The sequence below is a fragment of the Aricia agestis genome, chromosome Z (assembly GCF_905147365.1).
Source record: "Aricia agestis chromosome Z, ilAriAges1.1, whole genome shotgun sequence".
NCBI classification, from domain to species: Eukaryota; Metazoa; Arthropoda; class Insecta; order Lepidoptera; family Lycaenidae; genus Aricia; species Aricia agestis.
Genome location: NC_056428.1, coordinates 2,679,763 through 2,705,848, shown reverse-complemented (window position 1 = coordinate 2,705,848; position 26,086 = coordinate 2,679,763). Strand labels below are relative to the sequence as shown.

Sequence of the window (26,086 nt, the reverse complement as noted above, 5' to 3'; positions counted from 1 at the left end):
TTAGGTCCTACCAATCCCCAAACGGCAGCCGTCTGCCGCATAACAATAAAAAATCTACTGTGTCTGCGATACCCACGATAGAGGTGTTAAAGTCTTCTTTTCAACAAAACTTGACTGTATAGAAATTATTGATAAGTATGGATTTTTTTTAATAGTCTCTATTTCACTTGCTAATCTTCACTTGATAATAATCAGAATAAGAAGAATTTCATGCCAATAAAAAGACTGAAAACTCAATAAAAGTTTAAATGCTAGTCCTATCGTAGCTGTATACTTTGAAAAAACTATTTGGAAAAGGCGAAAACATGATTTCTCATGGAATGAATTGAAATCTAACGTGGATGCCGCTACCTTACCGAAAAATGTCTTGAAGTTACTTTTTGTACTGAATAATACCAGCGCTGTAAAATAAAATCATTTTTGATTTTGCACGACTTTGTCGCCGTGTCGTTGAGCGCTGTTACACAGTGCTGTTTACATATTGCACATTACACACTGTCTACGCGCAACGCGAGACATCACTAGCGCGACCATCCCATCACTAGCGGGTCGATCCCAACACTCAGTGACGGATTTACCAATAGGCTAAGTAGGCTGGAGCCTAGGGCGGCAGATTTAGAGGGGCGGCAAATTTAGCTTCATTTTTTATCTTACGGAAATAAAAAATCCCACCACATCCCATAAACATTTCCTGTAAAATATTACCGAGACGACCACATAAGGTTTACGGTTTACCCTGTGAAAAAGATATAAGATCTCATGTAGAGCCAAGCTTCTGAATCTACACGGCCTAACTCTACTGACCCTAACTTAAACAAATTCTACATACCAGGAAATATATTGTATACTCGGTACATTGGCTTTACAAAACATTTTCAAAAAATGTTTTTGGTGGGATATGATTGTGAACTAAACTAACGCATTGAATTTCAAAGGTCAGTTATAGGGGCGGCAAAAAATTGAATAGCCTACATGCGACAAATTTGTGAATCCGCCACTGCCAACACTAGGGCCGCCGCGCGCCGCGCCGCCATCTTGTCAACCAAAATTCATTTATCGAAAACCTCAAGAAACAGATTTGTTTCAGTACGTGTAAATCTTACGAATAAAAGTTGTGATTTTACTTGTAGACTGGTTTTTGTGTGCAAATAAGTGTTTCTACATAAATCACGCTTCCTAAGAATAAACACACGCCATAAATTAGTATTACCGCTCTCACCGTGTTTTTTGAAAATAGGGTATATTTGCCTATGCTACTTTGCATAATCAAATAGTAACCAGCTTCTATGTTTCATCTCTTTCAGGCTGTGCACAATGATCGGTCTGTTAATGATCACCGTCGGTACCGGCGGTATCAAGCCCTGTGTGACGTCATTTGGTGGCGACCAGTTCAGCTCGCACCAAGAACATCAGCTAGCCATATACTTCAGCGCGCTATACTTCACCCTGTGCGTTGGCAGTCTAATAGCCAAGACTGTGTCGCCTATACTTCGCTCTGACGTACACTGCTTCGGAGATAAAGACTGTTACTCACTGGCGTTTGGTGCGCCAGGAATTGTGGTGTTGTTGTCTATAGGTATGTATATAGCTATCTACTATAGCGCGCTATACCTTACCATGTGTGTTGGCAGTCTAATAGCCAACACTGTGTCTCCTATACTACGCTCTGATGTACACTGCTTTGGAGATAAAGACTGTTACTCATTGGCTTTTGGAGCACCAGGAATTGTGATAGTGTTATTGTTGTCTATAGGTATGTATCTACAATAATAGCGCACTATACTTCACCCTGTGCGTTGGCAGTCTAATAGCCAAGACTGTATCTCCGATACTTCGCTCTGATGTACACCGTTTCGGAGATAAAGACTGTTATTCATTGGCGTTGTTGTCCATGTTGTGTGTGTTGGCAGTCTTATAGCTAACTGTTTCTCCGATTCTTCGCTTTGACATCCCCTGCTTCGGAGATAAAGACTGTTATTCACTGGCATTTGGACTTTGATGCGCCTGGGTTAGAGGTGTTGTTGTCTATAGGTAAGTATCTACAATAATTATAGCACTCTATACTTCACTCTGTGCGTTGGCAGTCTAATAGCCAAGACTGTGTATCCTATATAATATTGTATGCACTGCTTCGGAAATAATGACTGTTATTTACTGGCTTACGGCGCAGCTTGAGGTGTTGTTGTCTATAGGTAAATATAATATGGCTATCGATAGCTCCACGCTTTCCTATACAAGCAAGCATGAACATTGAACGTGTAGCATACTTCATGATCTCCATGCTATAGACAGCTTCTCATAATCATGGTTTTCCATCACGGTTTAAACTTTAACGTGTGGAGGGGCTTTTATCATTAAATATTTATTTTCTCTGACATAATAATATTACTAGCTATTTGATCGAGCTTTCCTCGGTATTCGATAAAACACTGATTGATAAAACAAAAATGATTCCTAGCTAGATCGATTTATCGCCCCCGAAACCCCCTATTTACTAAATTTCATGAAAATCGTTGGAGCCGATTCCGAGATTCCATATATATACAAGAATTGCTCGTTTAAAGATATAAGATAATGTATTTAATAATAGCCGTAAGCAGTTTCTTATAAACGTCAACGGGAAAGACGTGGTCTCCCCAAAAGAAATATTCTGCAAAAATAAACTTTGTAAGGGCAACAAAAAATAATTTTCCATAATTCATATAAGATGATAGCATAATTTTGCGAAGATTTTAACATAATCACGTTTAATGATAACAATAAGTACGTACCTAGTTTCTATTTGCAAGATAAATATTTGTTTTTGCATAGGGGGCGTCCACAAATTACGTGAGGTTTTTTTTTAATTTCCTGACCCTCCTTCCCCTCCTGGTGAGATTTCGTGAGATTTTATTCAATCACCTCCTCCATCTCCCAATCTCACGTCAGATTTTTCAAAGACAGAAGTAATTTTATTTTTTTACGGTATAATTGATACGGCTTATACAGCGGTAGCTACGTCCCTGTACATATATATACAAATTACAATACATAGTTTTTTTTATTTAACTCTTTATTGTACACAAAAAAATACATAAAGACACAATTTACACAGAAAAACGACACAAAGGAACTGCTTATTTCTAAAAGAAAAGAAATATTTAATAATTGCATCTATTTCGTCATCTATTAGGGACTTTGACTCAGAATTTGAGAGCTGTTACAAATTTATAGATAAACTGCATACCAGTAGCGAACGTGTAAATGTTAACTGGTATCATATACCCTGCCATAAGTAGCACAGGTTTCTGTGACTGCTGTAGAATAATATATACAGCTTTCATATCACTCAGAGAGAAAACCTCCCAGCCGCAAGCGTAGACAGCATTTTCGAAGACAATAGAGGCGTCTATCAACTTCTGACAGAGATAGCAGTACATGAAGAAGACTACGAAGCAATACCCAATGAGAGGTGCGAAAGAGATCCAGGCTTCTAAATTGAGGAAAAAGAAGAGACAAATGCAGTAAGCGTTGGAACCAAAATTTATACCAATTGCCATGTTATACATAGATTTCAAGCATTGGATGATATCCAACAAAAGAATGTGACGATTTATTAATGAAGATAACTTCTTTTTTACTTCAACAGTGCCGATAGATTTTGAGGTAGATTCGGTGAGGGAGACCATCTCATCTGATAGCAAATGGTACATAGCAGCAGTGTGTGCTATGAGGAACAACAATACGCTCTGAAAGTTGATGACGACTGTTGAAATGGTCACGTCTTGGATGAAGATGACAGCCCGGCAGATGTAAGTGTTGATGGTACTGGTAACGTTGATTCCTGAAAATTATATGAACAGTAAAAATTTTATCTTATCTTTTAGTTAGATTTTTAAATATACAGCTGAAGCAATAAAAAAATTACCTGGGCAAGGATATTCCGTGTAAAATGTACTCGTTAAGTCCATTCTTTGAGGCATCCAAATAAAATGTGTATTGGAGAAGTTCATCAAATAATAAATGAGAACGAATATCTTTATTTTCTTTATATAGTTGTAATGTTGTGCTTTTAAAAACTCCGTTTCAGATGACAATTTGTCTATTTGTTTAATCTTTTCTAACGTTGAAATTAATTGTGACCTAAAAATAATTGCATTTACATTTGCCTAAGTAACGGGGAGTAGCAGGAGATCGGTCATCTTGGCTTTCATTGAGAGATGCCTATGTCCAGCAGTGGACGAATATAGGCTGGTATGATGATGGTGATGATGATAATGAAGTAACGAGGATAAAAATAATCACATGTTACTTGTGATAGTTGAAAAGAATAGAAATCAGACTTACCCTTTGATGAAGAACCACAAACTAATGTTCATAGTGAAGATAACGACAGAAAGATTGGTGTTGGCTTGGACGATCCCGTCCACGTCCTCGGCCAGTTTGATCCGATAAACGAAATTGCTGAGGAAGTTTATATACGAAAGAAAAGAGAAGTGGATGAACCAGAATATCACTGAAATTTTAACAACAATATCATTTTTGCACCATTTCAATGGCGCAGAATTGCTTATAAAAGCAATGTGAAATTTTATTTGCAATAATTATCGAATAATTAGCTTTATACATGTTTTAACTAAATATTGAGGAAGCAATTAATGTAACTTGTGGTTGTAGCAAATGTTGAAATAAATAGGTATAGATAAAGCAGATGAATGGAAGCATGTAAAAAAATAAGCAGATTTTGTTAATGTATACTCGAATGATTTCGTATTAGTATAGGAAACCCCGCTATCCGTGGTGTAAGATTCATCCACCAGATTATATTCTCAACTGTTATTTCTGTAAACTTATGCTTAATTTTGAGACATGCATTTTTTAACCTCATTTTGATGTAACTGATTTATGTTAAAAAGATGTAAGGTATTTAAAATTAAATATTGAGTTTTTAAAATTTTGTAATCTTAAAACAAATAAGTGAAGAGATATCCACAAAAGTACTCTTTCTAGATAATGATAAACAATTTTCAGTTTCACCATGTCCAGTAAAAATGAAACTGGTATGGTATAAGTTACTGAAGAAGCGAATAAAATAATAATTGTAAAGTGTCATAGAGCCAACAATACATATAACTTACTACATATTTAATTTTTATAATAATAATTATTATTTTTTCCTTGTATTCGATCTACAATCAGTCGCCAGACTATGATTAGATGTTTTGAATGATTGAATGGGGTTTAAGAGGATCTGAAGCCAGTGATTCATACTCTAATCAGTTAAATAAGTGGTTTCTTTTCAGTCTTTTAACCACGTTGCGAGAGTCGAGCAGTTCCTGGGCATATAGCATGCTTGATGGTGATTTTTATAGCGTTCAATCTCGGTGGCCACAGTAGGTACGTTTATGTATTCGTGTACTTCGCTGTTTCTAGTAAACCATGAAGCTTTGGCTATGTTTCTCAAAATATTATTTTACACTCTTTGGAGAAGTAAAAATTCTGCAAAGAGAGTAGTAAAAATTAATGGCCTGTGATTATTGCAGGCAACGACTTACAATAATCACAGCCTATTAATTTACACCGCAATCAGAATTTTACTTTCGGAATAAAGAAAAACTTACAAATTATATGGCTTATTTAGACAATCTTTGAAAAAACCATCAAAGAAATCCTGACGTCACCTTTCAAAATTCGCACCATACAACCAGTTTATTAATTATAAGCAGTTAATTAAAGTAATTAATAAGGGCGTTAAAGCTATATTAAAAATTCCAAATCGATTGAAAAAAGTGTCAACAGAAAACTGCATATTAAACCTTCAATATCGATTGAAATGAAACATAATTACGGTGAACTACAAGCTTTATTTTTAAGACATTAACAGGTATTAACACTTCTATCTCTGTAATACGGATTTCCCAAAAAATCTTGAACCTTTTAAACTTTGAGAGTGGTAACGAATTTGTAGATAAACTGCATACCAGTTGCAAATGTGTAAATATTTACTGGTATTATCAACGCTCCCACAACAGATCTCCCAACCGCAAGGGTACACCGACCTTTCAAACACTTCAGAAGCATCTATCAGCTAACAGAGGTAGCAATATAAGAAAAATACTAGGGAACAGTAGCCGAGAAGAGGACCGAAAGTGATCCAAGCTTCGAGTTTGAGGAAAAATAACATGCAAATGCAGAAAGCGTCGGTTCCAATGCATGTTGTAAAGAGATCTGAGACATTCAACTATATCTAGTAGCAAAGGATTCATAGGCAGATGGCAGACATACGTAATTATGACAACTATTTTTTGTGCCTATTTCAAGCAGAATTAGCGCCCTCAATGCGGGGGAAGAGAACTAAATCTGACGTAAAATGACGTTTGAAAGTCGCCATATTGCGCTGATAGCAGTAGTGAGAGTACTTGGAACTAATACTAGTTATGACAATTACTTAAATTACAATCTTTCTGTTTTACATCATCAGATTCATTTAGTTTATAATTATTCTTACTTACATACCTGAGTCTGAAAACTCGAGCCATTCTGGAGTCAAGTACAACCACCAGATAATATTCTGAACGGTTGTCTTCTTGATTCTTTTCCGTATGTTTTTATAATATTTTCGACCTGATGAAATGGATACAAGGGGGGGGGGGGGGGGATTGGGAGGAGGTCGAGTCAAAATTCATCTAGTCTTACGTTGGGGGCGAGTCTCGGCAAATCTCATGTAATTTTTTTCTCATGGTTAAAAAAAATGTATGTACTGTTTTGGTCCAATTCATCCAGATTGTACGATTAATCGTAATGCGATTATTAGATCATTCTCTAATTCGTTTGAAAGATAATAATTTCATTCATACTTTGACGTTATACAATCTACTGACTGTCAAACAATTCAACGTGTTTACGTAAGAAACCCATTACCCAACAATATTTTGAAAAATGTCACGTGAGATTTGGGGGTGGGGGATGGGGTTGAATAATATCTCACGAAATCTAACCAAGGGGGGAGGGAGGGTCAGAAAATTTTAAGAATACCTCACGTAAATTGTGGACGTACCATAGTTTATTTGTTTTCAGTGATCTTCGTGAGTGCAAAGAATAAGTATCATATGAAGAAACCAGAGGCGAACATTGTTGTCGACTTCGTAAAGTGTGTTTGTGTGAGTATAATATATTATGACCATTATTTTCTAAAATAAGGCGGCAAACGAGCAAACGGGTAAACTGATAGAAAGCAACTACCGTCGCCGATGGACACTCACAACATCAGAAGAACTGCAGGTGCGTTGGCGGCCTTTAAAGAGGGAAATACGCTCTTTTCTTACGACCGGAATTATAACTTCATTTGCACTGATTCATAAGCAGTTGACGAATCTACATCAATTGAAAGGGTAATGTCAATTTAGTGTAATTTGTGATCTGTCGGCTGAGTTTCACATACAGCGACCTAATTATTACGTCGGCCCGTCATCTGCCTATGAATCACTTACTTTTACTACCCGAAGTACTTATATGTTTATTTTTATCTATACTTTTAGTTCAATGGCATTTACCTCCATCTCAGACAGTCAATGACAAGTAAACACGGCAATATAGGGGGGGGGGGGGGGGGTGTCACGTTTGTGTCAATATTCTGATATGACGTATTATTTACTGTATGTGATCGTAGCGCCCTCACACACATGTTATCAGACAGTATGTACTGTATACATACATACTGTCTGAAAACATAACCCTGGCGCTTTCTGGCGCAGTCGAGTAAAACAGTACGACAGACTTTTGCGAACTACAGTCTACTACGTCAGTCGAACAACACCGTATTCATACTCATAGTATACTTAACACTAACTACGCCTCTCTTTGGAATGGTGGCACAGGCTATTTGTATTTGCGTATTTGATGTATTCACCAAACAATCACCATGTGTTGTTTGACAAACTATAGGCCTTATTTGCTTATTTGACATATTTGTCAAATAGGCAAATAATGCCAATACTTTGTCAAAGCCAATACGTGTACACTGTACATATTTAGTATTAGTCACGTTTGACGTTTGATACGAGATTTATACTCGCGCCTCGTGGCTCGGCTCGCGGCGCGTCTCGCAGCTCGCGTCGAAGCGCGAGTGTAAACACAAGGCTCGCGTCCCCCTCGAGCTCCTTTGGAAATCGCTCCCGACGCGAGCCCTGCAAGCCGCGAGCCGCGCCGCGAGACGAGTCGCGAGCTCGAGTTTAACTCAGGGCTTGCGGCGCGTCTCGCGGCTCGCCTCGTGGCTCGCGCGCGAGTGTAAATCGAGTATCACCAATTATACCAAATACACGTATCCTTTGTCGGTTTTTGACGCACATCAAAAGAGACAAGTAAACAAAATCAAGTAAAAGTTTGGTATTTGACGTCCATGTGTGGAAGGCCGTATTTGCCTTTATTTGCATGTTTGTGTATTACGTCAATAATTTTGCCAAATGCAACAAACCAATAGCAAATACCAATAGCCATGTGAAGTCAGAAGTGCTACCATTAAGTATAGTTTTCTTCTTGAATGAAACGAATTTGATCTAGATTTTCTTGTTTGAATGTTGCTAACGTGGAGTATTCTATGCTATATTCAACATCATCAACTCGCTTAAAACAGTTTTGTGGGGCTAGCTTTAACATTTTTTCTTATATAGTCCCTTTAGAGTCATAGGGATTTGTTTGTATAAATTAACAGCTACTGGCGATAGGACTCTGTAATAAATGTATTTCAGTGTACAGCAAAAATCTCATAATAATACTATAAAACTCTATACTTAATGATATCTTTTTTGAGAACCCTACACGGATAAGACATTGCCAAACTTAAACTGTGCTTAAACTATCTACCTAACAAGAACAAGTAACATACGTGTTACAAATATTGCAATGTTAGCAGTAATTATTATGAAACGTGGAAAAGGACAATCTTCCCAAATGGCCTTCTAATTTTTATATAGCAAAAAATACTTAAAATATGTGCAAAGTTCATAAAAATTTGGTATAGTGTTACTTTAAGTCCCAGGACATAGAATATAAAGAAAAGGCATTATAAAAACACTGACCTTTCTTTACATCATACATAATGATTTGAAATAGAACCTTGGAGTCTGTTACAAGCAAGCAAACAAACCTTTCCTCATAATATTATTAGATTAAAGGACAAAAAATAAAATTAGGTAATTAAGGAAAAAAAAGCTCGAAATTGCCGGGTATTTTTGCCAAGACTGTTTAACTAATTTGTAGGTACCTCGAGGCTAAGCGTAATTAAATTTTTCTGTAGCGGAATTTATAAAACAGACGCAGACTCATTATTGTCAAGTAATTATATACCATTCCAATATATATTGCCTCTAAAATAACCTTTATGTCGAAGAAATAAGGACTATTTTTGTGAAACTACGAGGAAAAAGGTATACCCTGAAAATTAAAAATTTCCAGCTTTAGGTTTAATGTGAAATTGTACTGTTGGGGATTTTAAGCATTGAGAATAATGTTAAAACGGGCCAAGTGCGGGTCTAAATAGACATAATGTAACCAAAAAAACAAGGACTTGCGAAAGAGATAATATTACCTCCTCTCCTACGCTGCGTCGGCGGTCTACGTTTTGTTGCAAAATATTTTCGATAAGATCACGTGACCTTACGCCAGTTTATCATTTTTAGGGTTCCGAACCCAAAGGGTAAAAACGGGACCTTGTTACTGAGACTTCGATGTCTGTCCGTACTGTCTGTCTGTCTCCAGGCTGTAACTCAATAACCGCTATAGCTAAACTTCTGAAATTTTCACAGATTGTGTATTTATGTTGCCGCTATAACAACAAATACTAAAAACAAAATAAAACGGGCTCCGACAATCGTAATTTTTTTGCATCCGCCGGGGTATGTGGGGCACCCCGTAGGTTCTACCCACTAAAACCCCATGGTGCTCCACTCCCCGCTTTGGCATAGTTACGGGCAAGACCAAACCACCGCAACAACCTAGGGCGCCTACACGGCCTATTTTAAATAAATCCAAGGCTGACACAGACAATCAAATAATAAGGGTTCCATTTTTTGCCATTTGGCTACGGAACCCTAAAAAAGACACACCGACAAAATAATATTGAAATTAAGTACCGTAGTCTTCTGTGTCAGGCTTTTTAACACAACCTAAGCTACATTTCATTTAATACCTTTTTGAATTTTTCTTTTCAGCTAGGCCTTAAAAACCTGATATTCAAAAGAAAGAAAGAGAAGGCATCACATTGGTTGGACACCACCCATCCTCGGTACGACAAGACGTTCATTAAAGACGTCAAGAGAAGTCTGTCCATACTGACTCTATTTACCACTGTACCTGTTTTTTGGGCATTGCTGGATCAGATGGTAAGTAGAACAATAGTTCTTATGGACAAGGCTGTAAGAGTTATTATGCTACGCGTTATGCTCGTCTTTAATGCCTTCCACTATAATACTTCCACAATAATTGACTGGTTTTATTGAAACTACGCCGGCTAGGCAGGAGTCATTTTATAATGTCGAAGAGTGTGCGCAGTACAAAAGAACACTCTCTAGTAACCAAGCGAACCGATATTGGCGAGAGATCGGGCGTAGGACTGACATTTTACTTATACATCCGACGCTTGGATCATCTTGCATGACTGTAAATTATTTGATTAGATTATTATCATTACGATCAGTTAGTACGATTCTTGGCCACGAAAAATATTTTAACTTGTCAGAATACCGTATGTGTTCAAGAAAATATGCGATAATAAAAACCATCTGCCCCAGGCAATTCAGCGTTTAACTTAACTTAAAGACTGTCTAAATCATCCATAGCAAATGTTAAGACGATTTTAAGAAGATTTTTCACTATATTTGCTGAGAATAGAAATAATCCCAGAATTAAAGGAGAGAGCTATTATTATAACAAACAGCTGTAGACTTAAGCAGTTTTGTCTTTGTACAAACGCAAAGCGTAATTTATATCCTGAAAATTCAGTGTTTAGTTCTGTATACAAGCGCGGTATTTACAAAAATGTGAGTAGGCAAATCTATATATTAATACGTGAGAGAAAAACTTTGTAACCCTTTTTACGAAAAATTGGAAAACGTAGGTGCATGAAATTTCGCACAGTTATAGTTTATATGGTGAAGGAGTGCATCGAGCTAATATTATTTTAAAATTATGTTTTTATTATATATATTTTTAACAAATAAAACGTTACACACACTACGACACTACTACTAGGAAAAATGACAGATTCTTGAAGAAACAGACACAATATTTCATAACATTCGTGAAAAGATAAGATTTAAGGCCGGCCATAGACGGACCGCATCTTGTAGTCGTTGCAAGATGCGGTCTGCAGTTTCCGTACTAAATTCATATCCCGAATACACGGACCGCTCGGGCTGTTCTTGAACGGTCGGAGCAGGCGTTCAACGCGACCGCTCTAGAGCAGGCGATTCCGACTGCAATTTAAGGTCCGTCTATGGCTAGTCTAAGACAGACAGACCAATTTTCGCATAAATAATATTAGTATGGATGCTCTTAATCATGCGTTCAGGGTTCCCGGTGGACGCTGCAGGCGACGAAGATGGACGGTCGGCTGGGGCTGATGACCATCAAACCCGACCAGCTGCAGGTGTTCGCGCCCATCTGCATACTCCTGTTTATACCCATCACGCAGAAGGTAAAGAGAACATACGTCTGTGTACAATGTACCATCGAGGAAGTTGATTACTATGCAATTGACAGACCAACGTTATTTGGTCGAATATGTAAATTCAATGTTAATTGTGATCTGTCAGCTGGGTTTGACGTAACGCGACCAAACTACTTAGGTCCCCGATTTGCATAGGAATCAACTTCTCTGATAGTACATACATCTATACATATTATAAAACAAAGTCGCTTTTTTCCCTCATGGCCATTTGTTCCCTTTAATCTTTGAAACTACGCAACGGATTTTGATGATTCTTTCAGTGTTAGATAGCCCATTTATCGAGGAAGGCTATAGGTTATATTGTATCTCGCTAAGACTAATAGGACAATGTGGAAAAAAACGGGAGAAATTATTTGAAAGGGCTTATCTCGCGAACTACTGGAGCAATTTTTATGTTATTTGGCACAGATAAGAAGTAGACCACGTGAAGGATCATAGGCTATCGATTTTAATCATTTTTTTCAGTGGCTATATATTTCATACCCGTGCGACGCCGGGGCGGGCCGCTAGTAATATTATATTATGTAAAGTGTTTAGGTTGCTTTACCACAGCCTGACAGCATCAGACAGCAGAGAGGCTATCACAGATTTGCTGCTGCAGCTGTGGTATGACAGTATAGCTTTATACAAATTAAGATTCACTGTTTTACATTTAATTTGGTGTTCCTTATATACAAGGTGTAACAAAGCTGAGGGCTAAGAGCCGGTTCACTGTGAAAGTAGCAGCGGTGAAAGACCAATATTTTTTCACTTTTGTATGGCGCCCCAGCGTCACGACTTTCCCCATTTTATTATGTTCTTTTAGAATTCAACTTTGTCTTCGTCTGCTAACAGATTAAATTAATAATAACAATTATTGTTTTCAGTTTCTCTACCCGTTTTTCGAGCGACGTAACATTCTGCGGAGCCCGCTACACAAGATGATATTAGGCGCGTGTCTGGCCGGCGTAGCATTCGTTGCCTCTGGACTTGTGGAGATATACTTAAAGGTTAGAATTATGATGAATATCTGAATTATTTGTAGTGTTTTTTGCATGGACATTTTTTTACGTCCATGGTTTTTTGAACAACAGTAAAAGATAATTTTTGTAGAGTTTTTACAAGTAGATATTTCCAATTCAGTTGAGTCATCTTCACGTTTGCGGGTCTTTAAAGCACATTTTAAACCCTTTGTGATTGATTTACAAAACCTAAAACAATTTGTTTTTCAGACAACCTACCCCGAACTCCCCGAGCCAGGCTTTGGCCAACTCAGAGTCTTCAACGGCAACCCATGTTCGGTAGCCATATACAACGATCATGAAAACATAGTGTACACTATTCCGTCTCTTTCGCACTACGTGAAGAAGGACATACGAGTGAACGAGATGGCAAATATCACTTTGGGTATCGGCGGGACTTGCATAGAGCCGAGGGACGAGATTTTGGTGTTAGAAGAAAATGCGGCGATTTCTTTCTTCATTACCGGCAACACTGTTCATAGGTTTAAGGATAATTTAGATAAGAGTAAATCTGGGTTGCCAGTTGTTAGGTAAGTATCTATATTAAGAAATTTAGATTTTTTAAAATTGAACTAGGAAACTGGCATATTATATAACTTCCATTACACAACGACGTTTGCTGTCGTTGCGGTCAGTTTATTTTAAATATTTTAGCATAAATTGACACTTTAGGTCCGGGAAAATGAATTAAAATAAAAAAAATGTAGAGATTATGTTAACGTCTTCATTACGTTTAATCGTCTGATGAAAGAAAACATCGTTCAAGGAAACCCGCATTTGTTTTGTCCTAGACGTTCATTATTCTTGATAAGGCTAGCTATGTTGCAAGAATACCCAACGTGCTCGGGAAAGCATACGAATATTGAGAATAACAAACAAAGACACAACAGTATTTATAGTTTACTTTACGCTGAAAATGATGTATAAATAATTCACAATTGATGCAAAAGCCTTAGGGCCTGTTTCACCACTTCCTGATAAGGCTATCCACCAATTAACTTGAAAGATCAAGTATGGAGAATCTGTCAAAAAAGTTGTGAAAAGCCTATTAGGCACTTTATCAGAAAGTGGTGAAACAGGTCCTTAAACATAATCCCTCTATTAGAAATACAATTTGAATTCATATTACAAAACTAAGGGGCTGTTTCACCACTTACTGATAAGTGCTCGATAGGCTATCCACATTTATCAGTTCATTACTTTTATCCACATTTATCAGTTCATTTGTCCAATTACTTATCTGACAGATACTCCATCTATCTGTCAAGTTGTGGATAGCCTATCCGGAACTTATCGGTAAGTGGTGAAACAGGCCCTAAATGAAATATAATTTGAAGTGGAGTTTAATACTTGTAGATTATATTATTTAACTAAAATATCATAATCGCTGTTACAGCAACTTTTACCTGGCTACGGTGAAGTAATATTTTGTATGTGTGTAGCGGCTAAACCACTTGTACCATTTAACAAAATTCGCGCCAATAGATTAGTAAAAATGCCGCGGGTGACATAGGCACTTTTTAAAAATTTTGTATTTTTAAAAATTCGGCTAACAAATTTTAACTTATTTTTTTAGGTTTTTAATATCAGAACGATTAAACGACACCGTGACGTTCTACAATGAGGACATGAAAGACGTGGAGGCGGCACTACATTCGGCCGTGAGCCGCCAAATGGACGTGTACGCGTCCAAATACTCTGTACTCTGTGGCGGAGTCATCAAGAGTGGTATATCTATGGACAGCGGTGGAGTGTATACTGTTATGGTGGACAAGGCAGATGGAGATCATATTGTAAGTAAACTATAATTATAATTACATTATGGCAACCAAACAAAGGCTTTATAATACTAGAAGCGCATACGTCCATGGCCGTAACCAGGATTCTAGTATGGGGGATTAAGAAAATTCTAGACTTCGAATTCGTGATTTTTAACGAGCGAACTGACAATGCGTCTCGCTTCTCCGCTCCAGAGGACTAGGAATGAAACTCGTGAGTCGTGAGTAAAGCTCATATTAATGCGACCGACCGACCATAAGTTATAATAATAATAATAATATCTATGGACCATTCAAACCACATCAGTCTGGCCCCGTGCTAAGTACCTGAAGGACTTGTGTTACAGGTATCAGACAACGGAAATATTTTTAATACTTTTATACTATACATATATTAAATTTTTTTTATTATATCATACACATATTTAATACACATCCAGACCCGAAAACATTGAAAACTTTTGTTCCGTCGGCGGGATTCGAACCCGCGACCCCCGGGCTTGAGCTGCCACAGAGCCAATTGAGCCACAGAGGTCGTCGAGGAGTTATAACAATGTTACGATGTGGCAGAATTCGTTTATCGCGCGGAAAACATACATTTTACGGGAATAAAAAGTACCCTATGTTCTTTAACGGCATTCAAAGTATCTCCACACCAAATTTCAGCAAAATTTGTTTCGCATTTTTAATAGTAGTGTGGATAGACTTAATGTAGCTTTCCCATTGTCTACGGAAAGGACGCGGGCCTTTTATAAATAATGCAATATTTTCATAGAATTATGTGCTGTGTGTATATTATGTCTCGTTAACAAGTTTTAAATGCAGATACGCTGTATTATAGCAGTACAAAAGCAGTATTGTATGTGTACAGAGTTGCATGGCGTTAGAGCTTATGTTTGTGAAACGCAAAGTTTGTCTAAATTGTTTGTTTAGTGCTCAAAATGTTAACAATTATCATTCTAGTTTCATAAAGTTAAATGTTAAACTATTTATGATTAGGTTAAAAGGGAGGAAAATATTATACGTGGGAGAGCTATGCTTCGGCACGAATGGGCCGGCTCGACCGGAGAAATACCACGTTCTCACAAAAAACCGGCGTGAAACAGCGCTTGCGCTGCGAGTGTCCATGGGCGACGGATGTTGCTTTCTATCAGGTGACCCGTTTGCTCGTTTGCCCCCTTATTTCATAAAAAAATGATTTCTGCAGGTTAAAATGTAGTTATAGTTTGTTGTCTACGTTTACTGTTTCAATTTTCATCGTTATACCAATATAATATTTAGATTATTATATTGGCATAATTGAATTGTGTGCCTTTACACCGCTAAGCCGATTCTGATGTCATGCTAATTTGATGTTTTTAGTCCATAACTTTATTATCATCATCGTATCAAAAAACGCACGGTTCCCGGGCTTAAACGAGTTTAAGGTTTTGTATTTGTATTGTATTTGTAATAAAGATCGGAAAACATTGTCATTAATCGCGGCTGGCGTTAACTTTAAGTCTTACTAATTATAAATGCGAAAGTCCGTTTGTTTTCCTCTACATGCCCAAACCGCTGTACCGATTTTGCTGAAATTCAATATAGAGATTACTTTGAGTCCCGAGAAAGGACATAGGATACCTTTTATCCCGGAAAAATTTTCGGTACCTGCGCGATAAACGAGTTTTGTGCAACCGAGTTGCGGGCTTCCATTCTAGCCATTCTCGGAAATGCTTTAATAATATTACATATTTGAATTCGAATAATCACCATATTTTCCTGTTACAGGAGGCCAGCGCCAGCGTGATAGTACTGACGGAGCCCAACTCCATCACCATGGCGCTTCTTCTCCCTCAGTATCTCATCATATCCATAGCTGAGGTAAGTAATCTGGGTACTTAGTCAATTATATAGCATTCGATAATTTCGGCAGCGAAGTAATGTTGTATGTCAAATACCATATCTTTATTTCTAAATTGAAACAATCTTTTGAAATTTGACTCAGTAAACTCCATAGAATTTACTGAGTCAAATGGTATCCGATGATGCCTTAGATGAGACACACTGATTTTGTGCATTCACAAAATCGGTGTCTCATAGACATTCGTCGCGGTGGATACTTGTTGTCTTCGATCATATCTTTCTGAATCATAATATGATCAAAGCTTATTGTTAACTTCTTCGCTGACGACTGACGAAAACTTCGCACTCAGCATTTAACCCTTATATTTCAATTCACTCTGAACTGTCTATTACCACATATTTTCTTAGTTACCTGCGTCCTGCACGGCTGCACGGATTTTTGTCGCTAAGGCTGTTTCGAACCCATAAACATTCATCCTTAATGTCCTGACTGTAAAAAGTGTCAGAAACTCACACTTATCCTCTGATACTCTGCCCATATTATCAAAGCATTTCCGAAGTAATTTATAACGACCAATAAGTTTTTCCCCGGGATATGCTTTAAAACTCAGAAAATACATGATAACTGATTTTTAATTTAGTCTGTCTTTATCAATGATATTCGTTACTAACGTAACTAGATTGGCAGTTTACGGCAGCAACGCGTTGCCAGTTAAGAAACTCATTGTATTTTATTGAGACGAAATAAATGTTAAATTGGTTGTTATTGGTAAAAAGAGGGGTGTTATAATTTTGACATGTCTATCATGTTTCTCTGTTTGTCTGCGTGTGTCTGCGTCTGTGGCATCGTAGCATCCAAATGAGTTTTTTTAAGTTTAAAAATGTTTTCTTAATGTTTTAACTTTTTTTAATGAAATAAGGGGGTCCACGAGCAAACGGGTCACCTGATGGAAAGCAACTTCCGTTGCCGATGCCGACACTCGCAGCATCAGAAGAGCTGCAGGTGCGTTGCCGGCCTTTTAAGGGGTAATAGTAATAGGGGAGGGTAGGGAAGGGAATAGGGGAGGGTAAGGAAGGGAGTAGGGGAGGGTATGGAAGGAAATAGGGGAGGGTAGGGAAGGGAAAAAGGTAGGGGATTGGGCCTCCGGTAAACCTCACAGAAAACCGGTTTTCTGTGAGGACGTGGTATTTCTCCGGTCGAGCCGGCCCATTCGTGCCGATGCATGGCTCTCCTACGTCAAAACGTAACTACTGTAATATCCAACGAAGAACCAAATAATTTATAATTTATTAGAAGAGTACTCTTGAATTCTATTGATACATATTTGGACATTATATAGGGGTAAAATTGCTTTTGCATAGTCTTTTATGAAATCGGCCACTGCACTGTCATCAAAACCTGTGTGGTTTAATTTACCATAACAAAGTCTCTTTGTAAAATAATACCATTGACAAAACACCTGGGTATTCTCATGTCGGATTGTGGACTTTGGATCGATATGTTAGTGATCGATATCACTGAAACAACATATCGGCTTACTATGTTCCCGTACATAAGATATATCCACTTTTAGAGCGAAATAAAATGATTGACGAGGAAACTTGTAGGGCGCAAATGTTACTTCGTTAGGATTTTTATGTTGTTAATGTTGATCATAGCTTTGGCCAGGAGCGTAGCGTGTCTTGCCGAGGCCCCATATAAAATTTTGTTTAGGGGCCCTAAGGTAAGGTTACCTATATTACAATTAAGAAATGGGATGGAAATATTATTAACCCGCCATCACTCGCGCGGGGTGCTGTCAGCACCCCACGCGTTTTTGAACGTAAAAATGAATAATAATTTCTCTGGTTACGAATTCGTGCTTCCCGCTACCTTCAAGTGACCTTCAAACGCGTCGACACAAGGTGGAAGGGACAGTGTAGCACAAGTGCTTGCAGCTTAACAACGAGTTGAAAGTTGCGTCGGGTGGTCACGACACCCCGCGAGTGCTCGTGATTTAATTGTTGCTCACTTTGGGGACCCCATTGGCATCGGGGCCCCGTATAGTTGATACGGCATATATGGCGGTAGCTACGCCCCTGGCTTTGGCCCACCCTGTATCTCCTGTGTCGCCAGGATAGATGTTGTTGATCATAGCTGTAAAACCTGTGTAACAAAACTAAGTGATAATAATATTTTAGGCCCTTAACTTAAGAGTGTATATATGAGTCCCCTATATAATTATGGAGTTTGTTGTGAAAGTAGCAGTGCTGAAAGAGTATTTTTTTACTTGACATCTCACAAGTTTTTTTATCTACTGTTTATATTGATTGCATTGATTCATAGGCAGATGTCCGTCAGCTACATAATATGAATCAATTTCTTCGATGATCTGCGTCAATTGGTTAATATAATGTGTCAGTGATCTGTCGGCTGAGTTTGCAATAACGCGACCAAATTACTAAGGTCCCCCATCTGCATATTCAACTCAATTCATTTATTGATTTGCATCCATAGTGTTAGTTTCAACAATAGGTCCTTGTTCTCTGTTAGTAAAAATATTAAAGAAATTGGAATTACATTGGAACCAGGCTATCGGAGTACGAAGCAGCACCCAATGCGTCAACAACATGGAGTCCCACCTACTACCCAACACATTCAGGAGTCTGTTTGGACTGTTGGATATGAACCAACTTCTCTGATAGTACATTACATTTTATAATAATAATACTCCACACACCGGTTTCGGTGACGGTGGCTGGTTTCATTGAAACCAGGCCAGGTACGCAGGAGTACTTTTATAGTGCCCAAGTGTGTGCGCAGTACACAAGAGCACTCTCTATTCCTTTACTCTCATAACCCAGTGGGACGGAAGACCGACACGACTGGCGAGAGATCAGGCGCAGGACCGACTTTTTACATGCCCATCCGACGCATGGATCATCTTACTTGTCAGATAATCAGGTGATCAGCCTGCATTGTCCTAACCAAACTTGGAAATAACATGTTTCCAACGCTGGATTCGAACCCACGACCTCCGGAGTCGAGAGCGACGCTCTAACCACTAGACCACGGAGGCGTTACATTTTATAATCGAGATATTGATAAACATGATCATATATATCAGATAATCGGTGTAATATATTCGAGGCAGTTCATCGATTAGCCCCGGGGCTGTAGCTATTTCTGATGTTAATCGCTATCGTATTACATCGAAAATCTTACAGGGCTTCGTGTTTACGACTACGTGGTGTTATGTTTTCTATGTAGATTGAAGATGAAAGAAAAAAGTTGTTTATTGAAAAGGTATGTAAAGTAAGAATATTTATAGGAAATAGGAACACACATGTTGAGATATTTGTTAAAGCCTCGTTTCCACTAAGCAACAATTCACGCGCAACATGCTGGACAACAAGTTGCCCAACATGTTGAAAGTCAGCGCGGGACTTTTGATGAACAACGTTGTCTGTCTACGCATCTACTTTACGTCAGTCGTCGCCAACATGTCGCCAGAGGAACTTGTGTTGATTTTAGTGGCAGTGGTTATAATTTTTTTTATAGTATCTGTGAGCAGTATCCCATAGACGTTCACGTAGTTTTGGTACAGTTCGCTTAATTTGAGCACTTGTTCGTTAGACCACACTACGGACATTGTTGCGCGCGTCTCCACTTGACGACAATTGATGCAATTCTCTTTAAACAAACAACAAGCCGCGCGTCATGTTGCGCGTCAGCTGGCATCATCGCGCGCTGTTGTGCAGCGTTGCCGTACATGTTGAGCGTCACGTGTCGCGCGCTAAATGTTGCCTAGTGGAGACCCGGCTTAAGACATAATAATAACATGTTAATATATTAATTAGCATAATAATAGTACGTATGAAGTACTATAATTTAACAAAATATTTTAGTTAATTACTGTCTGGCAGGTACATATCGCTCTTTTAAAACAAAAACTAATCGAGAACTAATTCTGATGGGTATGCCAATACTTTAATTCCTGAACGCTACGCTCGCGCGGAAAACGTACGCTTTCCGCGCGATTAACAAATTTATTATTTATCAGTTTTAAAGACAAAGGCATTGTATAAAATACAAAATGTATCTAAAGTAAAGCTCTATTTAAAAATACATTTTAAAGAAAATAACATTGTACAAGCGAAATATTTTTCATAGCGCAAGCTCTACGCTGCTACGTCGTAGCGCAAGCTCTACGTCGTAGCGCTACGAGTATTTAATATTTTCGATATTTAATACTCTTTTTAGCCGGGTTCCTCAAATATCGGAGTTAAGGCGACGCCTTGATAATTTGGCTGTAACGATATCGATTTTTCTCAGCAATGACTAAAGCTAAGAAATTAAAGTTCATTGTCAGTATTTATCATGTCTTTGTCTTTGAATTACTCATGGCATAACACGATTGGTCAACTTTTATAACACAGAATAATCAATCAAAAAGACCTCTGTAAAAAAAGGGATTCCTATTTTGCCAACAGAGGAGAGTGATTTAAGCTTTCAAAATTTGTACATAAATTGGTTCAAGCATACACTTTAATTTGCCCATAGCTTCAATATGAAATGTATTTATGGTTTTTAAATTACGCGACAAAAACCATTTTGTAGCTTACGCTCTGTCCATTTTTTGCTGTTCCTTGCTGTTCCATTGCTTGTTGTATAGAAAACAAGCAATCTAAAACATATCCAACACGGTTTTTTACTTTAACGCGGCGTCACCTTAACCTAGGGCGGTACGTGCAGACTAGATACTTATAGCTAAACTCCACTCGGGCTAACTTGTCGCCAACGGCCAGCGGTCAGGTTTTTGACAGGGGTCAAAAACCTGCCACTTTCCATATAAACCGCGATTGACAATGAAATGTCAGATACTGTCAATCATGGTTTTATATGGAAAATGACAAGTTTTTGACAGGGAGTCAATAACCGCTAGCGACTAGTTAGCCCGAGCGGAGTATAGTAGGATCGGCTACTGTAACGACCGCACTTATTTACTTAGAAGTTAGAGTTCTGTGAAACTATTTATAAAGTTGAGTTGAGTTGAGTTGAGTTGAGTAGTCTTTACAGGTGATGGGTGGAGGGTGAGATGTACCGACATTCTCACTTTCTTTTCTCTAAAACTATCTGTGGATTGCTTCAGCCTTAACGTTAGGCAGTGTCCTAGTCTATCTTACCAAATTAATCTAAATGAGTGTTTTCTAACCATTTAAGTATTGTTGCTAATGTGACATATAATAAATAACTATTTTGACAAAATAGTCGAATTTTTTTAACCACTTTAAATAGATAATATTCTAAGCTTACATTTTTGAGAAAAATAGTTTAACTTTCTTATATTTTCTACATGTTTTCCCTTTACATTCAGATTAAATTGAATCTCAATTTTAAAGAAATTTGAATACAATGTGTGCGTAACTTGTCAAACTTTTACATGCTTAAAGCTTTGCATCTCTATGCATATAAAGTAAAATAAATAAATTAAAAAAAAGTGTCGAGTATCGGTCGTTTGTATCCCGTCTGCACTGTGTTCTCTTGAACTACATTTGCGGCGTCCCATATCTACCGTGAAACATGCTTAATGAATACTTAAGCTAGAATTATACCTGTCTAGGTTTCCTGGATGAATATAAATCTACAAAGACATATTGCCCTAGGGAACTAGGAATAAAACAACATATATATTTTTAAACTTAATTAAATACATATTAACTGAAAACCTTTTAATGGTAAAATAGCCTAAACAGAAGCCAGTTAAGATATAGATTATTTTAGAAGGATGCGCATTAACGCATGAGATTTTCAACTATATTGTTTCAGCAAAAAGTTTTGTTTCAAGAACCTTTAACCCCTGGATTTCCGAATTTCGCATCATAAGTTCCCAGGGTGTTTTAAATTTTAAATAAGACAAAGAACTTAAGCCAGCCCGCAATTTTAACTTTTAAAAGTCAACTTAAAAAATATAAACCTCAAAATATGCTTAAAATATGGACATTGATAATTTATTAAAAGTTAATTAATAAAAATTAACTTTTAAAATCATGTATTAGTAATTAGGATTAAGGAGGCAGGTCGAAAAAAGAGTATTGTTGATAACTATCGATTAATAATGTTAACCATTAAAAAAGAAGACGGTGATTACTGAGTTTTGCCGGGAATGTGAAAGAGTGATGTTGTGTTTTTGTATTATTTTCTTAAAATTGTGTTAACTGGGTTTTTAATGTGTAATATTGGTAGTATAATAATCATTAGATATTCGTTATCGTGCACAAATGTAGGAAAATGCTGCAACTTCCAGAAACGTGATTTTTTGTGTTCCCTCCAAAACTCCGTCGAAAGTTTCAGAAAAGCGTCTACCACTTTACTGATTTGACCTACTTGACTACTAGACTGCTTTGACTTTTACTTAGACTTTGAGATTGATTTTAGACATGACAATCTTCTATACATATAAATAAAATTGGAGTGTCTGTTTGTAATATAGTAAGAACCGTTTTTTACTACATGCATATGAATTTATATACGATACATACACCAAAACAACATTTTTTACAATTTTTGTCTGTATGTCTGTCTGTCTGTCTATCTGTCTGTCTGTCTGTCTGTCTGTCTGTTTGTCTGTTTATTCCGGCTAATCTTTGAAACGTTTTTGCCGGGACTTTTTTTGGTAGATAGCTGATGTAGTAAGGTGTAGGTAACTTAGGCTACTTTTTAACCGACTTCCAAAAAGTTTATATTTTACTTTTTTCATATTTGTTAGCGGACTATCCATCTTTGTTATTATGTTAACGCGGACGAAGTCGCGGGTAACAGCTAGTAAAGTAATAAGATGATGAAAATTATTGTGAGAAGAATATTGTTTTCCCGCCATATTTTACTTGACACTGGCCATGGTTATGTAGCCGAAGGGCCTTAATAAGAAAGAAAAAAAAGGAATAAGACGAAGAAGTTTAATAGTGACAATGACGTTTATACTTTTTCAGGTGTTATACGCGGTGACGGGCAACGAGTTCACGTTTAAGGAGGCGCCGGACAGCATGAGGGCGGTGATGACGGCGGTGTGGCTGATGACGGAGGCTTTGGGGAACGTGCTGATCATCATCATCACACGCCTCTGTGTTAATTGCCGACAGGTAAAGTTGTTTGAATTGTTCAAGGATTATGTCATCAGGACAGCATAAGGGTGGTGATGACGACAGTTTGGCTGATGACTGAGGCACTGGGGATTGTTCTAATCATCATCATGCGCCTCTGTGGTAACTGCCGACAGGTGGGTGGAGTTGGGAGTTTGAGCTATGGCATCAGGCGAGCAATTCTGTTACCGCGAATTATTTAATATTTTTACCGAGCGATCGAATGGAGATTTAAGGCCAGGTTCACACGGCATTGTTCTACACGTTCTTTGTATTCGTCTGGCGATGGTTTGTAGTGGATTTGTTGGTACACGATTTGTTGCAGTACAATCGACGTGTGAATGGTTCCATATACATTGTATGCGCCACTATTTATTCGTTAAGACGTATACTCACAGAAAACCGGCGTGAAACAGCGCTTGCGCTGTGTTTCGCTGAGTGAGTGAGTTTACCGGAGGCCCAATCCCCTACCCTATTCCCTTCCCTACCCTCCCCTATTCCCTTCCCTTCCCATCCCATCCCTACCCTCCCCTATTACCCTATTCCCTCTTAAAAGGCCGGCAACGCACCTGCAGCTCTTCTGAAGCTGCGAGTGTCCATGGGCGACGGAAGTTGCTTTCCATCAGGTGACCCGTTTGCTCGTTTGCCCCCTTATTTCATTAAAAAAAAAAAATTAAAAAAAATACTGCAAAAAAACGTGCAGGAAACGTGCAGGATTATGCCGTGTGAACCAAGTCTAACAATACGCTTACCCAACGTCCCCAAATTACAAGAGTGAATACTGAATAGTATCACTTTTACCTAAAATAAATATAAAATCGTAAACTGTGGAACCTTTAAGGACGCTATTTATTTATTTATTTTTATAGATTCACCAACAGAACAGCATATGTGACATTTTTTGTACTTACATAAAATTATGACAAAAATTAGCAGGTCAGTACGAATATCGACGTTAAGATCATTAAAATAACATGCAATATCAGCGCGCCTTCTACAGTCATGGCGGTTACGACACTCGCTGCTTTCTTGATAGGGCGAAAATGTATGAAGAAATTTCAGAGCGTTTCTTATTTTTCTTATAAGTGGAAATGTTATTTATTTTTATATAAAATATTTAGCTATTCGTATAGGGGACTAAATAAGGAACATTTTTTTGTATATTTATTTTCCTTAGTTCAGTGTATTAAGCTATAATGGTACCTAATCAAACCCCATTTTTTTAATCTTTTGCGAATATTGTGATGGTTAAAACGTATTTATGTGAAAATTTGGTATGCGGCTATACATTTTTTATGGTATAGACGTGGAGATGAATATATTATCTTTCATTTGAAACCAAAATATCCTTGCAGTGTGACTTCTAATTCTTTAAAATGGTACCTGAAAATAGCTGATATTTGTGAAAAAATGTGATAGCGTCCTTAACCCCGTGTCTATGGATTTAGTTATTAATTTTACCAATAAAAATATACGTCTGGCACCCGGCTGCGGTAAAGCGATTGCATAGCATTTTTATCACCTTTTATTATACGTCTAGTCGCATGCACATAAACACAGTGCCGAAGTCTGGCAACGCCGCACCGAGCACCGCTGTGCCGTTCGGAGGAAACCTAGCAACCACCTGTGTTAGGTTTTTTCGTTACGAAATTCGGTGCCGTGCCGCGCTCAAAGCCCGCGATTGAAAGTATTAAAATGATTTTTGTTATCCTCAGGAAACCCAGTCCTTCATTTACACGGCGCTAATGTACAGTTCCCTGGTGGTGTTCTGGTATCTCTCTCGCGGCTACCAGTTCGCCAGGGAGGAGAGAAAGAGACAGAACAGCGAAGTCCTCTACCTCCAGGTGAAACAGGCTGAAGACTGCTTGGATCATTGAAAGGCTAACTAGGAGACATTTAATGATTACTTAACTTTAATTTGATGGAGATTAAGGGCGGATTCGACCAAACTGGAGTAAAATTTTACTCGAGTATAACTGTTTCCTAATCTAAGAGTAAGCTGGTTTTGCGTTTTTCCAACTTCTAATCCAAGAATGAGGTAATTACACGGGAGTAAATATTTGCACGGGCTATTTTGGTGGAGTAAATATTAAACTGAGAATAGTTGCAAAACAGGGTTCAACTGTCACGGTCGGTGTCATTGTGAACTATAATTGACATTTTATTTCATACTCTTTGAGTAACTTGGTAAAATGCAAACGATAATACCCTAGAGTAAATTAAAGGAGTAAAATTATTCTCATGATAGTTATACTCGTGTAACTTCAAAGTTTGTTCGGATCGGGCCTAAGGCATATAAGCTTTATTCCGCCAAAATCTTTATTAAATTAGAGAAAAGTTATCATATTTTATGAATCGTGTTGCCGTAACACAATTACATGCATTGCTTATTTTGAAAATATGAAACAAAATTGCATTTACTTTTTTGTTCATTTGAAAACCGTTGCGTTAATGGACAGTAAATGTGAGTGAGAAAAGGAATATAAAACGAAAACCTCAAAAAAATAGTTTTTTTATCCTACTTAGTAAAAAACTGTTTCTGACCCTTCAAATATCATCTTAAATATATTTGTGTAATATATGTCTTTGTGTATAATATTATTAGATAAATAGTAAACTGTTGATCAAAACGGCCA

General features: G+C 37.7%; 1 protein-coding gene and 1 long non-coding RNA gene across 2 annotated transcripts in view; one reads left to right on the top strand and one right to left on the bottom strand.

The window, feature by feature from the left end:
- The window catches only part of LOC121738657 (peptide transporter family 1-like), a 29,794-nt gene extending 4,420 nt beyond the window's left edge, over positions 1–25,374 (top strand). The window contains exons 5-14 of the mRNA XM_042130864.1: positions 1,305–1,576; positions 7,057–7,139; positions 10,188–10,358; positions 11,546–11,671; positions 12,571–12,693; positions 12,916–13,235; positions 14,282–14,498; positions 16,254–16,346; positions 23,301–23,450; positions 25,166–25,374. Of these exons, the coding sequence (XP_041986798.1) occupies positions 1,305–1,576; positions 7,057–7,139; positions 10,188–10,358; positions 11,546–11,671; positions 12,571–12,693; positions 12,916–13,235; positions 14,282–14,498; positions 16,254–16,346; positions 23,301–23,450; positions 25,166–25,327 (1,717 nt within the window). The 3' untranslated portion in view covers positions 25,328–25,374. The remainder of the gene's footprint in view (positions 1–1,304; positions 1,577–7,056; positions 7,140–10,187; positions 10,359–11,545; positions 11,672–12,570; positions 12,694–12,915; positions 13,236–14,281; positions 14,499–16,253; positions 16,347–23,300; positions 23,451–25,165) is intronic.
- Positions 13–20,636, bottom strand: LOC121738658. Its single transcript, XR_006037318.1, has 3 exons — positions 20,626–20,636; positions 13,957–13,961; positions 13–93 (listed from the first exon to the last, which is right to left on the bottom strand). It is a non-coding gene; the product is annotated as an uncharacterized LOC121738658 (long non-coding RNA).
- Positions 25,375–26,086: the final 712 nt, after the last annotated feature.